This window comes from Misgurnus anguillicaudatus, chromosome 11, assembly GCF_027580225.2.
Source record: "Misgurnus anguillicaudatus chromosome 11, ASM2758022v2, whole genome shotgun sequence".
NCBI classification, from domain to species: Eukaryota; Metazoa; Chordata; class Actinopteri; order Cypriniformes; family Cobitidae; genus Misgurnus; species Misgurnus anguillicaudatus.
This window is the reverse complement of record NC_073347.2, coordinates 26,309,247-26,323,718: the sequence shown is the minus strand read 5'-3', so window position 1 is coordinate 26,323,718 and position 14,472 is coordinate 26,309,247. Positions and strand designations below refer to the sequence as shown.

General features: G+C 38.3%; 1 protein-coding gene across 6 annotated transcripts in view; it reads right to left on the bottom strand.

Moving 5' to 3' along the window:
* macrod2 (mono-ADP ribosylhydrolase 2) overlaps positions 1–14,472 on the bottom strand; it is a 705,053-nt gene that overhangs the window by 46,185 nt on the left and 644,396 nt on the right. For all 6 annotated transcript variants that reach the window (XM_073873423.1, XM_073873424.1, XM_073873422.1 and 3 more), the window contains exons 10-11: positions 6,026–6,073; positions 2,641–2,679 (exon numbers count right to left, since the gene is read on the bottom strand). In XM_073873423.1, the coding sequence (XP_073729524.1) occupies positions 2,641–2,679; positions 6,026–6,073 (87 nt within the window). The remainder of the gene's footprint in view (positions 1–2,640; positions 2,680–6,025; positions 6,074–14,472) is intronic.

Sequence of the window (14,472 nt, the reverse complement as noted above, 5' to 3'; positions counted from 1 at the left end):
CGACCCGTGATAACCGACCCGTAATCGTACCCATCTCGTACCCCTCTCAACATAACAACAGCGTCATGAATGGGCTAATAAAACAGGCTAAAGTGCGCTTTGTTTTGCGTCTTTCAAGTAGCCTACCATCGGCACCTAAATAGGCTATGGAACCTGATAACAATACACAAACAGACCTACAAGAAAAAATACAACCTACCTACACAACCCCTGCTGTGCTCTTAAGTCTCGTCTCATGTTTTCTAAGATAAGACGTTCCCAGTTTCCGGCAAAACTTTATGCAACTCCTGCAACGCTCGCTCCAACTAGGCCATGAGAAGCATCAACAAAGGTCGCGCACTGTCGCAGTGGTGGTGATGTGATGGGTCAAATGTCATATGTTGCACGTGTAATGGTAATTTTGTCATAGAAATATTGCACATATTTTCATTCGCTACACTACCCATCCGCACGGAGTTAATTATCCGCCCGTGAATTTTAGGAATGTCACAATCCACCCGTTTTAGACACTTTTATGCGGGTATCCGCGGGTACCCTACCCATTGAAGGACTTTACCCCAACGTCACAATGGTCAAGTCAAATCATACAAAAACGTATGAATGTGTTGGTATGAATTAATACGAATTAGCCAACTCGTAAAATATGTACGAATTCTCATGAGACAGCGTTGAAAAAACTGTCCGGATGCGTTGAAGACATGGCCGCCTAATGCCGCAACTCCCCTAAATTGACTTTGCTTTAAATATTTAGTGTATTTCAATTTAACTTGAAGAAACTCTTGCTCGACAGCCATGGTTGCCATTTACTTTAATTGTAAAGAACAGTTTGAATATTCTGCTATTAAAATCTCTTTGGATCCAAAGAGCAACATAAGTCACACGAGTAAAAGACAGACTTTTATTTTTGGGTGAACTGTTTCTTTAACACTCTTCAAAACACAGTCTGACAATCCCCTGACTGACTGAGTCAGTAAAACCTCTGAGATTCACACATTCTTTGCTCTGAAAAACACTCAGCAAGACTGTAAAGGGAGGCAAGTGGGAACTGATCCGGAATAAGGTATCGTTTTCCTTTACACTTCTCACAGGTAACCGCCGAGGAACACGGATAGTTCCAGATCAGTGCTTTTGGGGCCGGTTCTCCCCTGAGCATGTGAATGTATGAAGTGCTGCTTTAGGGAGAACAGCATTAATGTTTCTCTGTCATTAGCAGGCTGACTAAAAGCTCCTGTGCTCTAACCTCAGTTAGAGAGCATCCCCTCAGGGAGAGTACTGAATGTGTAATACAAAGCAATATTCCACCACGGCTGTACATCAACTTCACGCGTTCACGAGAAACAAAGTTGGGGCCGGTGCGTTTACGGGAATCCGATAGGTGAACCACGGCCCCAAGCTTTGGCCGTAAAGTAATTTGCATGCGAAGCTCGTCTTCAGTGAATCAATAGAAATGATTTCAAAAACATATTTAATGCACCGCCGTACCTTGTTCTCTGAGTGTCACCGTATTACAGCGACAGTGTTTGATGTTAACAACAGTGCCAGAGGACGACGACTGGCTAACACCTGTGGAGAAATCACAGGCTACGCTTTGTTCTGCTCTTCACTTTTGTCGAAAGCAGAGACATAACAAACGTTCTTGTGTTGTTTGAACTTCAGCAGAAGTAGATTCAATTTTTATGTCTTCCTCTCAAAGCGTGGTGTGTGTCCAAACAGACACAAATTTATGGAGTTAGTTTTAAACAAATTAAGTCTGAATTTATTTATAATTACAATGCTGCTTTAAGCCATTGCACAGTTTATTTACCATAAGATTTAGAAATACTCCTGAATACATACTGGAGCAAATATAGTAAACAGTGACATTTTTTATATCTGTCCATTTACCTAAACAACCCTAAAACAAGATCATAATATAATAAAACTTTTTGATAATATAAACGAACATATTTTTATATTAAGTTTATTTTTCTGTTTTGTTTTAATCGTTGCCCGTCCTACATTTTGTTAGATTTATGCTTACAAACAATACTCCAAAGGAATATAACAAATGACCTCTGTTAACATTTTTGTTATTGTAGCCCTGGAGTGTGTTTGTTGGTAGGAAGATTAAAATACGCTTTGGAATGCTACGCATGGCTAAAGTATCAGTTTACTGAAAATATTACATTGTGTTAAGCACTGAAGAGAGATATCAGTCAGGGGAAATTTCCCCAAAGACGTCAGTCCTGCCCGCTTTAATAATAAAGAAAACGCAACACCTCCAAGCTTCCAGCTTTGAGACAAATGGAAAAATTGTAGTGTTAATAGTCTGGTACCGTCCTCCAGTGTACGAATCTAATTATCTTTGGTCCATCTTATTGAGGAGCGAGTAATTGTTTCAGTACTGCATAAGCCAAGAGGCTGAAACGGCAGAATCTGGAAGCTAATGGCTCCTTAAACAGGTTTCCACACCTCGAAAGAATAACCCGAAGAGACTCCATCTTAGTCTCATTTTCCCTCAGCAATGCTTGGAAGAAGGGAATGCTGGGTAATATTGACTCTCACAGTTAAACCGCAAGCTTCATGCAGACAAATGAAAGCTTAACTGCCTAGACGCACACACAAACACACACACTCGTCAAGCGGAGGATTTTCACATACCTAGTTGTTCATCTTCTCCACCCTCGGCCTGTGTGTTATCTGTCAAAATAAAGCATGCATATTTCAAGAAATTTAGAAATAAATATATATTTGAAGAGTTTCGTTGCAAAACGAGATAACTCCCGTCTTTAACATTTTTGTCAAAACATGTTTATTATTATGTTATCATGTTATTATTTTGTTTTATGGTGCTACTTAGCTGTATTTTTAAGTTATGAAGGTTTAAATCAAAACAAACCAACTGCAGTTGAATTGATATTAATTGGAATGCAAAACCAAACAACGAGATTTCTTAAAAATTAAAAAAACGGAGTTATCTCGTTTTGCAACGAAACTCTTCATTTATTTCACTCAAAACCTTAAAGGGATAGTTCGGCCAAAAATGATATTAAACCCACGATTCACTCATCCCCAAGCCGTCTGAGATGCATATGTCCATAATTTTTCAGACGAACACATTTTTCAGTTATTTTAGAAAATGTTTTAGGTCTTTCGGTTAATCAAATGTAAAGTTACGGGATCCACATCCTTCAAGTCCAAAAAAATGTGCATCCATCATTCACAAAAGAAATCCAAATGGCTCCACAATGATAAACAAAGACCTTCTGAGGGTAATCCGCACGGTGTTGTTGTAGAAATATCCTAATTTAAAACTTTATCAGCGAAAATAACTCGCTTCCGGTAACAGCGCCATCTTAGTTGCGCCAGCATTCAAAATGAGAGCGTATGCAGTTTACGGAGGGTTCTGTGCTGCTACTCTGTGTACCCGCCCTCCGCATTTGTCATACGTCTCTAAGAAAAGTGCGTACACTATGCTAATACTCTCTCCTGAATACAGAGGAGTCTAAGATGGCGGCGTTACCGGAAGCTAGTTATTTTCGTTTATAAAGTTTTAAATGTGGATATTTCTGCAACAACACCACGCGGATTACCCTCAGAAGGCCTTTGTTTATCATCATGGAGCCATTTGGATTTATTTTGTGAAGAATGGATGCACATTTTTTGGACTTGAAGGACGTGGACCCCGTAACTTTACATTTGATTAACTAAAAGAACTGAAAGATCTAAAACATTTTCTAAAATAACTGAAAATGTGTTAGTTTGGGGGTGAGTAAATTATGGGTTTAATATCATTTTTGGCCAAACTATTCCTTTAAAAACCCACATTGCCAGAAATAATGTTCAAAAAAATGGTATATACCATACTAAAGAGTGTATATTAGTACCTCAAAGGTATATAATAACAACAACTTATCTGTACCCAACTGGTACATATTAGCACAATTTTAAGGATACTGCCCCGATGACAGCTAGGGACCATTTTTGACTTTTTTTTTCGTACAATGTACTTATCTCTAAGCTGAAAAGGACAACTTCTAGCTTGTGAATATATACAGGAAAAGCTCTTAATAATGCAAGGCATGGAATGCTGTTAAAAGAGCTGAGGAATATCCTGGTATTGTGTTGTGGGCCCTGCTGAATCGCATATACATGCACCAGGTGATTCTGCACCAACGGGGGCTTTTGTGTACCTCTGCAAAACCCAGCTAATAAAAAATGGCCCTGCGAAAGTGTACTATAAGGGATTTTGGTGAAAGAAAGCTAGAAAAAAGAGAAAGAGAGAGGGATTGATTGATAGAGAGAGGGGGAGCTGATACAGAGGGATAAGGGGGAAAAGCCTCAATTCCATGTAAGAATGGCACAACCATTTGAGCCTCAGAATTGGATCCAGAGAAAAAGAGAGAGAATCAGAGCCCCGGCTAAGTGAAGCAGCTAAAGGCCAGGCCTTGGCTGCCAGTCAGACATTCACTGAATGAAACTGACGCTAAGCAAGACGAAACTGCTGGGGCAAGAAAATCGGAATGCATGGAGCAACAGTTTGGAGAGAGGGAGAGAGAGAGAGAGAGAGAGAGAGAGAGAGAGAGAGAGAGTAGTGCTTGGTGTGTCGTGAACAAGATCGAATCCTGATAGGTGTTACCATGTCGGGTCATCCTGATCCGATGTTTACAACGAGGTGTAACAGTGTCCACAAAAAGCAGATTGGTTGCTCTGGTTTTGTGCTGAACTTGACAGAAAGCCCCAACACAAGGCCTTACAGTAGTTCAATAGGATATAAGACACTGCTTGGCGCTGTTAAAAGTATGTTTTATAACGTGCACATAAAATGTCAATGCTATGTGTTGAAAAAAAAGCGTGTCTGCAACTGAAGGACGGACTGTATCTGGTTTTGACAGGCGTATTGGCTTATAGCTTTGGTCCTGTGAACAGCTTCTCACATTTGTGGTAAAAATCATTGCGTGCAGGCCTGCTTTGTGAGCTGCACATGATGTAGTTGAAGTATTAAAACATACTCTTTGTCTTAAAATGTTAAGCATTTGGTTTCTCCGTCACTTTCACGCTCTGCAATTTCAATCACCGAACTTCTGTAGAAACCATCAATGCTCCCATTATTACCTTGCCAGAAAATGTCTTATAATTCATTCGAGTGACATGTTTGACCTAAGTTTGACTTTCAAGCTTAACATTTAACAGTTCTCGAGTAAAAGGACCACGAAAGACTTACTGTAATCGGACCAAACCGCTAGTGTAAGTGACATGCTCATTCTTAGAGGCTGGTATCATCAGGTTTTGTAGTCCAGCCTAAACACAGAGCTAAACCCAGATTAGATTTCCATACTAAGATGCTCAGCTGTCTCTATGACAGTCGCTTTAGCAGATCTGGAACCGTGTGCACGTGCGCGTTTAAGCTGGATTTAAGGCCTGACGCGGAGAATTAGCTTAGCCGTAAAGCATTAGTAATGCTGTACCTGCCACCATGTATTTAGCTCCGAATTAGTAACAATAAAACACCTTTATACATTTTTTCGTCCCTGTGTGAATGTACAGCTAAGGAGGCATCCAGATGAACGCCATGTAATCTATTTGTTCGCAAGTCAACAAAGAAGATGAAGAAATCTGCATTTGAATGGACAACCGTTAAAAACGTTTCATACGGACATCTGCTGAAAACATGCAGAGCAAATTAGATTTTAAATTAAAGTTTGGTTTTGTCATTGCTTTAATGGCAAGGACCGATTAGTTTTCGTTCAGTCTACATATGGTCCAAAACAATTCAATAACGAAAGAAAGCCTGGTTAACAAAGCAAAGAAATAACGTTAGATTCACTTTGCACATTAAAACTATTTCAGGAATACGGTAAGCAAATGCAGACTCTTGTTTTCTTGTTTATAGGCTATTGCAAAGCTGTCACTCACAACAAAAGGCTTGATTTATCAAGCGGCCATATCATGAATCAAATGACGTGGATTAAATTTCATCTGGCCCCAGGATATTGGATGTGATAATTTCCTGTCTTGTTGCAAATGCGAAAAAACTGTCACTCACCTTCCTCCATGTTAGCATCTTCGTCCTTCTCGCGGCCGTCATTATCTGTGATAGACGGAAAGAGAAAACGGAAAGGTCAAAAGCTGCGACGGCAAACCTGACATGATCAAAAAACCAGCCCGATGAGCGTGGATTTCCGTGGGCTCGTCCTTATTAGAGGCGTAATGAGAATTTAGCAAAGCAGGAATACAATAACATCTATTTGCACCAGTGGCCCTCTGCGAGACCTCACACCAGAGCTGAACAGGAAACAGAAGCAGAACAAGCATTGATTTTTACATTAAATCCAAGGTTTCTCTAAGGATTGAAAATATGTGGTTTGTTGAGTCCCGCAGGCAGTTAGTTTTAACGTAAGCTGAGCGGAGACAAGCCGACAGCTCATAGTCTGTTTGATCTGGATTGATGTATTATTTCACTTCAAGCTCCTATCAAACGCTCATCTGCGGAAAGACAATAGTGGTGAATGATATTACCCAAGCAATTAAATTCAGCATTTGGAGGAGCTTTAAGCTTATTTCAGCAGGTGTCTAGAGCAACTGCTTCTAGTTAAAAAACATATTTTGTCATGACCTATAAGACAGAAAAAGTACAAAATATATATATATATATATATATATAGTAAAAAGGCTGTTAATCAGTGGCACAACCACCAGAATGGTGTGAAAAGCAAAAAGCATCGAGTATGCGGCAGTCCTGTGGGCGAAAATGCCTTGTTGATGCTAGAGGTCAGAGGAGAATGGGCTGACTGATTCAAGCTGATAAAAGAGCAACTTTTACTGAAATAACCACTCGTTACAACCAAGGTATGCAGCAAAGCATTTGTGAAGCCACAACACGCACAACCTTGAGACGGATGGGCTACAACAGCAGAAAGCCCCACCAGGTACCACTCATCTCCACTACAAAATACAAATAGGAAAAAGAGGCTACAATTTGCACGAGCTAACCAAAATTGGACAGTTGAAGACTGGAAGAAATGTTGCCTGGTCTGATGAGTCTCGATTTCTGTTGAGACATTCAGATGATAGAGTCAGAATTTGCTGTAAACAGAATGAGAACATGGATCCATCATGCCTTGTTACCACTGTGCAGGCTTGGTGGTGGTGGTGTAATGGTGTGGGGGATGTTTTCTTGGCACACTTTAGGCCCCTTAGTGCCAATTGGGCATCGTTTAAATGCCACGTCCTACCTGACCATTGTTTCTGACCATGTCCATCCCTTTATGACCACCATGTACCCATCCTCTGATGTCTACTTCCAGCAGGATAATGCACCATGTCACAAAGCTCGAATCATTTCAAATTGGTTTCTTGAACTGACAATGTGTTCACTGTACTAAAATGGCCCCCACAGTCACCAGATCTCAACCCAATAGAGCATCTTTGGGATGTGGTGGAACGGGAGCTTCCTGCCCTGGATGTGCATCCCACAAAACTCCATCAACTGCAAGATGCTATACTATCAATATGCGCCAACATTTCTAAAGAATGCTTTCAGCACCTTGTTGAATCAATGCCACGTATAATTAAGGCAGTTCTGAAGGCGAAAAGGGGTCAAACACAGTTTTAGTATGCTGTTCCTAATAATCCTTTAGGTGAGTGTATAACAGTAATATAAATTTTTATAATGCAAATCAGTGAAACTTAATCAGAAGTTAGTTTGCAAAGTTTAGTTCATGATTTTACATTAAAACTATTTAATGTTGGCTGGTACTGCTGGATTAGAGCTGACAGAAGGTAAAAACTACAGTGAAAGGTATTTCAGACCCATCACAGTACTGCAAATATGCAGGGATCAGCATTCCTCCAATGCTTTTTATCAACTCCTCTATTCTCTTGTGCAGGTCTTATGCTCAGTTTAACTCTGTTGTGTTCTCTGCTCTCTCTTCATTTCTTTTATATCAATTGTTTATTTAACACTCCAGCTCAGAATTTCGCCAAAGAAGTCAATATGTCCTCTGAATTTCTCTCCATTTTTGGCTTAATTCTCTTCTTGCGTGATGCCAAACCTACTGGACCTGAAGCGCAGAGACCGAAGCCAAGGCTGTTCCCTGGCTGGTTACAGCTTGTTAGCCATTCCTGCTAGCTGTTACCACAAACCAAACATGTTCCAGTTCATACACCGCTAACTCTTAATTGGTTGTGTTCTCACAGACCACTATTAAACAAAATATTTGAAAAAGAAAATCTTGGAAGAAATGTGGCTTTAAGACTTGCTAAAACAGACTTTAACCAGTTTGTAAACGTGCTTTCCCCTACGAAAATTAACCATGGTTTTACTGTGGTAAAAGTGTAGTAATCATGGTTTTTGGTGTATTGATTTACTACACCAACCATGGTTTAATTAAAGTTTTGGAAACCATGGTTGTCAATCCATGGTTTTTTTTTGTGGTTAGTATGGTTTTACTACAGTAACCATGTTTTTTGGTTTTAACCGTAGTAAAACCATGGTTAATTTCGTAAGGGTTGTTTTAGCAAAGCCCATTCTCACCATTTTTAATATTACGTCCACTCAAATATCACACACAAAATGGATTACGCAATTCACGTTGACTTCAAAAATAGCTTTGTTATTTCATTTTTTGTGCCTCTAGCAAGTCTCATCAACATGTCACCCTCGCAGACAGACAAGGTGTCGTACAAACACAGACACACAAATTTAGCCGGTAGCAAAAACTCCCACTTTGATGAAACGTTCCTGTCATCTGTTCACAGGAGAAAGACTCGTGAAGCTGGTCCGTGTTTCTCCTTTTGTTTAACAGCGAATAAAAGCACACTGTGCATTTATCCAGTAAAGAGCAAGAAAACCACGACATCATAACCTGCTGAGTCATGCCGGACAAGGCATAAAACCTTTGAACAACCTTCATCAAATAACCGTACATGCATAAAAGCTGCCAGCTGATTATACAATATTACAATGAAAGTGTTGTAAATGTTTCGCCCTGCTGTGCGGCTGTGTGCTTTTTTGCACTTTAATTTATGCTAAATGCACCGTGCGACGTGTTTGTGCTTACTGCATCGTTGGGCTTTATGGGTAGCGGAGACTGCAGGTAAAGTAATCGTAAAAGAGGGCCTTAGTTATTCACTACATTTCTGCACAGAAAAGTGAAAGTGCTCACGAATATTCAGCATATGCTTAGTGGAGCTCTCTCAACTTTAGGAAAGGGTGCATTCGTTTTACTTTAAGAAAATTGCAGCAAAAAAAGGAATTTTAGTCACTTTGAAATAAATGCAACAGTAGTTTGTGATGTCATTTAGCTATTTGGACTGGAGTACATTGTTACAGCTTAATTTTATTTTATTTTATTTATAAAATGGCTAGTTCCAGTCCTTCATTCTGATTGGTCAATAGATGTGGTTTATTTACAAAGTTGGTCTAATTTTACAATGCCTTTAAACAGCGTCCGCATAATATAAGGATGAATACTATTAAGCAATGTTAATGAAAATCAAACCAACAATATTATTACTTGAAATGTGCTCTTATTAAAATTCAGAGTTTGTTAAAATAAACTAGCCATTAAATGTTACAATATAATTAATTGCATTCTAACTTCTTGTTTTATATTCAATAGTATTATTGTCTTTATTGTCAACATACATATTTTAATGCTAGTATTGCTGTTGGCCAACATATGAAAAATTTGGTTCAAAACGCAATAAATCCATTTTGACAAATTTCGGTGACAAGATGATAACCACTATTTTATGTTACAAACGATCACATAGCATTTTTAGGTTATAATAACATTAAAAATTCTAATCCATAATTTGATCTTCAAATATTCATTAAAAAAAAGTATTATTTTTCCAGAAAATGCAATAAATTCATTACAAGTTTTTTTTTCAAAATTCTATGAATCTATTGAATCAATATATAAATGTGCATTCATCTTTGCCATGTTATATTCATTTAGTTGACTAGTGGTAAACACAAATTAAAAAAATAAACATTAAAGGAACAGTATGTAAGAAATGTATATCAATTAATCATAAATGGCCCTAATATGTCACTAGACATTAAGAAATAATTTTCATTTCAAATACTTATATTACTCACAACAGCGGTCCGGCCAGGATATTGTCATTTAAAAAGTGGAGTTGCAGCCCTCAACTGATGTTTATGTTGTCATGTTGTGTATTGTCCACCGGTTGTGTGATTGCAGTACCAGTTTTAGCCACAAGTTTTGTGATTGCAATACCAGTTTTGGCCACAATCTTACATACTGTTCCTTTAATGGCATTAATCAAAACACTTACATTGTCATATTAAGAACACTGACATTGCTGCTGTCATGCTTGGGACGCCGTCGCTGAACTTTTTTGACAGCGATCAGCTGTAAAATGTTTTGGTCCTGCTCTATTTTTGTGGACTTCGAGTAAAATAATGGAAAGTTTTTATAAGAACCCCTGGAGTCAATGTGTTAGCATGACAGAAGCTTGATTGGTACTCACAGGACCAGCAACAGCCGGCATTTTTCCATCTCCTGAGTGCCTCTCTCGCAAGTTATTTGATTTTGATGGCTTATGTTTCTTCAATGCCACAGAAAACCATAACAGGTTTATCAATGCCATCAAAAGTATTATTTAGTTTTTGTTTGTTTGTTGATCACGAAGTACAAAGTAGATGAGGAAAACTAGGATTCTGTTTGTATTCAACACACCGCCATTGGTGTTTACAATGTGGGGACTGGTGCACTGTGTTTTGTTGAGCCGAGTTATTGCATTCTGCAAAGAAGGATGACTGGCGTTTATCGGGTTTTGGGGGAAAAAGGGGAGAAAAGATGACAGAATAACATGGCAGAAATTGGATTTTGCATAGAATTAAGAATACCAGAATGACCAAATACAATACTAATTTTGGCGGTAACACTTTTTTCTTGAATGGCGTTTATCGTGTTTTGGAACCAAACTCTTCATATATTTCTTATATCAAAAGATGACGGGTATTTTTATTGGTTTGTGATATACTGTATTAAGGATTTATTTGGGAAAGTGCTCTAGTATTTGTTAGTTTTTTTCAAAAACATCTTGCTGCGATTCTGTAAGCTAAAACAACAGATATAAAAATAAAGACAAACAAGACATGCGAAAATAAACTAACCAGAGACAGTTTTAATTCCATTGACCAGATGGACCGCACGTGCACAGACACCAGCATACATCCTCTCTATCTCCTCCTCAAGGAGGACCAGACGTGGGCCCCTAGGGGCCAGAGAGTGTGCTGGAACATACTGCCTTTCAATCTGCTTGTGTCTGAAAGCATTTTAATCACTTCCAGATCCTCCCAAACCAATCAATTACTTTAATCAATCAATTACAGCACCGGGGTACGACAAAAAAAATCTTACCATCCCCTATTCATATTGGAAGAAAATTTCAGGTTAAAGAAGAAAACTAAGGATTATTAAAAATAAAATAAAAACTTTCTTGCAAAATAATACTTAAAGGTGTGCAAAGCTACATTGCTAAAATTTGACTGGTGGAGCACTGTGTTAACAGCACAAAGGTCATGGTTTTGATTCCCTGGAAACACACATATAGATAAAATGTGGTACCATAAATGCATTGTAAGTCACTTTGGATAAAAGAATCGTCCAAAAGCGTAAACGTAAATATTCAAGCATATTTAAACTTCTGATAAAAACTATTCAGATGCAATCCTGAAATCTTGTGAGAGAAGCAATGCGCATTTACAATTTCATCTCTTAAAATTAACACACAGCTAAACCGCTGCTAGTTCCTCACGTGAAGCTTAATGGTTGTATTTCTAGCTGTGTAAAGCTCTACACACGGTGGCACTTCAAAAAATTCCTATGGTGTGTTTGATGATATTAATGCACCATAACACACTCAGTGCTTGTTCCCTGGAGACTGGCGACGTTGCATGCACAACCTTCATTTTCAACTCTTTCGGGGGTCCCTGAGGTCCCGTTGACATCCAGTGGGTGACCATCGCTTCACCGCAAACACCCAGTTTTACAAATGATAGGCTTTCCTACACAGTGACACTGGGAGAAGAAAGCCTCCATTAAGGTAGCAGGGGGGAGCAGTTGTTTGAAAACACCATGTAAATATGGATGTGGCTGGTGGACCGTGAGTGACTGACAGAGAGAGAGAGAGAGAGAGAGAGAGAGAGAGAGAGAGAGAGAGAGAGAGAGAGAGAGCGAGAGAGAGAGAGGAAAAAAGATAGAGAGAGACGGATATACTTTAAAGTTTCTGGTACACTTGCAAGTAAGTTTCCATCACTTTAGACCATCACTGCGGATCAACACCAAATCAAAATCAGCCAAATCACAAAATTTAGTAAAAGTACATTTTTGTACCATCTGAAAAGCTAAAATCTGACGTAAATAAACGTTACTGGGCCATAAAAATAAGTACAGGATGATGGCACCATCAGAGATACAAAACAGAGACAGATTCAGTAGGTCCAATGATCACAGTCTAGCAAAAGGAGAAATGGCAGACGCAAGCAAAGATGACTTCCAGACTCACTGTGACACTGATGAGACACACTGTATTCACTTTAAATCTCTTTTTTCAATCAAAGAGTCAAATCTCATTCCTCATTTAGTCAGAAACTGTCAGAAACGCTGAAATTCATTCATTCATGAATGAATATCATTCAGTCATTAACGTCTTGAGTGTTTACTTTTCTTCATAATATTAATTTATGCCATCTCTGTTTTTATACAGCCGAGAGAAAAAACGAGCAACAAAGCAGAGCTGTTTTGATCTCTGTCTGCCTGTCTGTAGATCTGTTGCTCTTTTTACACTTACCTGTAATTACGAACAATTTTGAGTCAAAGCTTTGTGAAACAAACACCAACTGCTTGGTATTTCTATTTTCTTAACAACTTTTTGTATTTCATTATTGTATATTAATGTAATTTACCTTACATTTATTCCTCTACAGTACATTGTAAAAAGTGAAAGTTGGATCTTGTTAAAAAAAAACTTCAGTTGGCAACTCAAAAAATTAAGCTTTGTCAACATAAACTTTCTTATTTAGGGTGAAAAAAAAGAAAACACCCAAAATATTTAAGCCATTTTTCACTTAAAGGCAGGGTGCATGATCTCTGAAAGCCAATGTTGACATTTGAAGTCACCTAAACTATCACGCCCCTACCCCAATAGAATCTGGACCTTCTTTTGATAGACCCGCCCCACACATGAAAACCACGCCCACCGGGGGGAAAAACAATCCAACCCTCTCCATTGACTTTGTATTGCGAGAGGCTGCCTCCTTGTCATTTCTGGCTTATAACAAAAAACAGAATAATGCCTAAAAACTGCTGTGTGACAAGATGTACAGCTAACAAACCAAAAAACCCAGAAATAAGTTTTTATAAGCTGTCGAGCCGTAAAACCCAGCCTTTAAGGAGAAAAAGTGGATTGGCGACTACGTTTCCCTCTAGTGGACCCAGTTCTACACATAGTAGTACTATGAAAAGTTGCCTGTTTCCACTTTTGTGTCTTTAAATGCTCGTTTTTTGGGGTCGACAGCTTATAAAAACGGATTTTTTTTTTTTTTGGCGTGTTAGATGTACACCTTGTCACAGAGCAGCTTTTAGGTATTATTCTGTTTTTAAGTTTAATCTGTAAATAAGTTTTTATAAGCTGTCGACCCCAAAAAACGAGCGTTTAAAGACACAAAAATGGATACAGGCAACTTTTCATAGTACTTCTATTAGTAGAACTGCGTCCACTAGGGGGAAACGTAGTCGGCGATCCACTTTATTCTCCTTAAAGACTGGGTTTTTTACGGCTCGACAGCTTATAAAAACTTATTTCTGGGTTCTTTGGCTTGTTAGCTGTACATATTGTCACACAGCAGCTTTTAGGCATTATTCAGTTTTTTGTTATAAGCCAGAAATGACAAGGAGGCGGCTTCTCGCAATACAAAGTCAATGGAGACGGTTGGATTGCTTTCCCCCCCGGTGGGCGTGGTTTTCAAATTTGCATAACTGCGCTCTGTCTCTATTCCAAAGTATTTTTTAAAAAATCATGCACCCCGCCTTTAAATACATCACTTAAATGAGAATATGTAGGTTAAAATAAGTGTTATTTTTTAAGTGTTACCATTTGAAGTATTTTTAATTTTTTTAAGTTAATCCACGTTCACATTTTACAGTGTTTTTTTTTTTTAGTTAAATTTAATTGAATAAAATATAATTTTCTCTGCTTTTAATCCTGCCAAAAAAGGACACTGAATATGAATGTATTTAATAATGCTTAGAAATGCAGCCATGATTTAACTCTTTCCCCACCAGCATTTTCTTTAAGTTGCCAGCCAGCGGCAGCATTTTTTATGATTTTCACAAAAGTTTGATGCCTTCCAGAAAAGCACAGACTATTTGTTTTCATAGAAACAAAAAATGTTTCATCTTATCTTAATTTGTTCTATTTTATCACCTCTCAAATATGAGTAAGTTTCTTAAA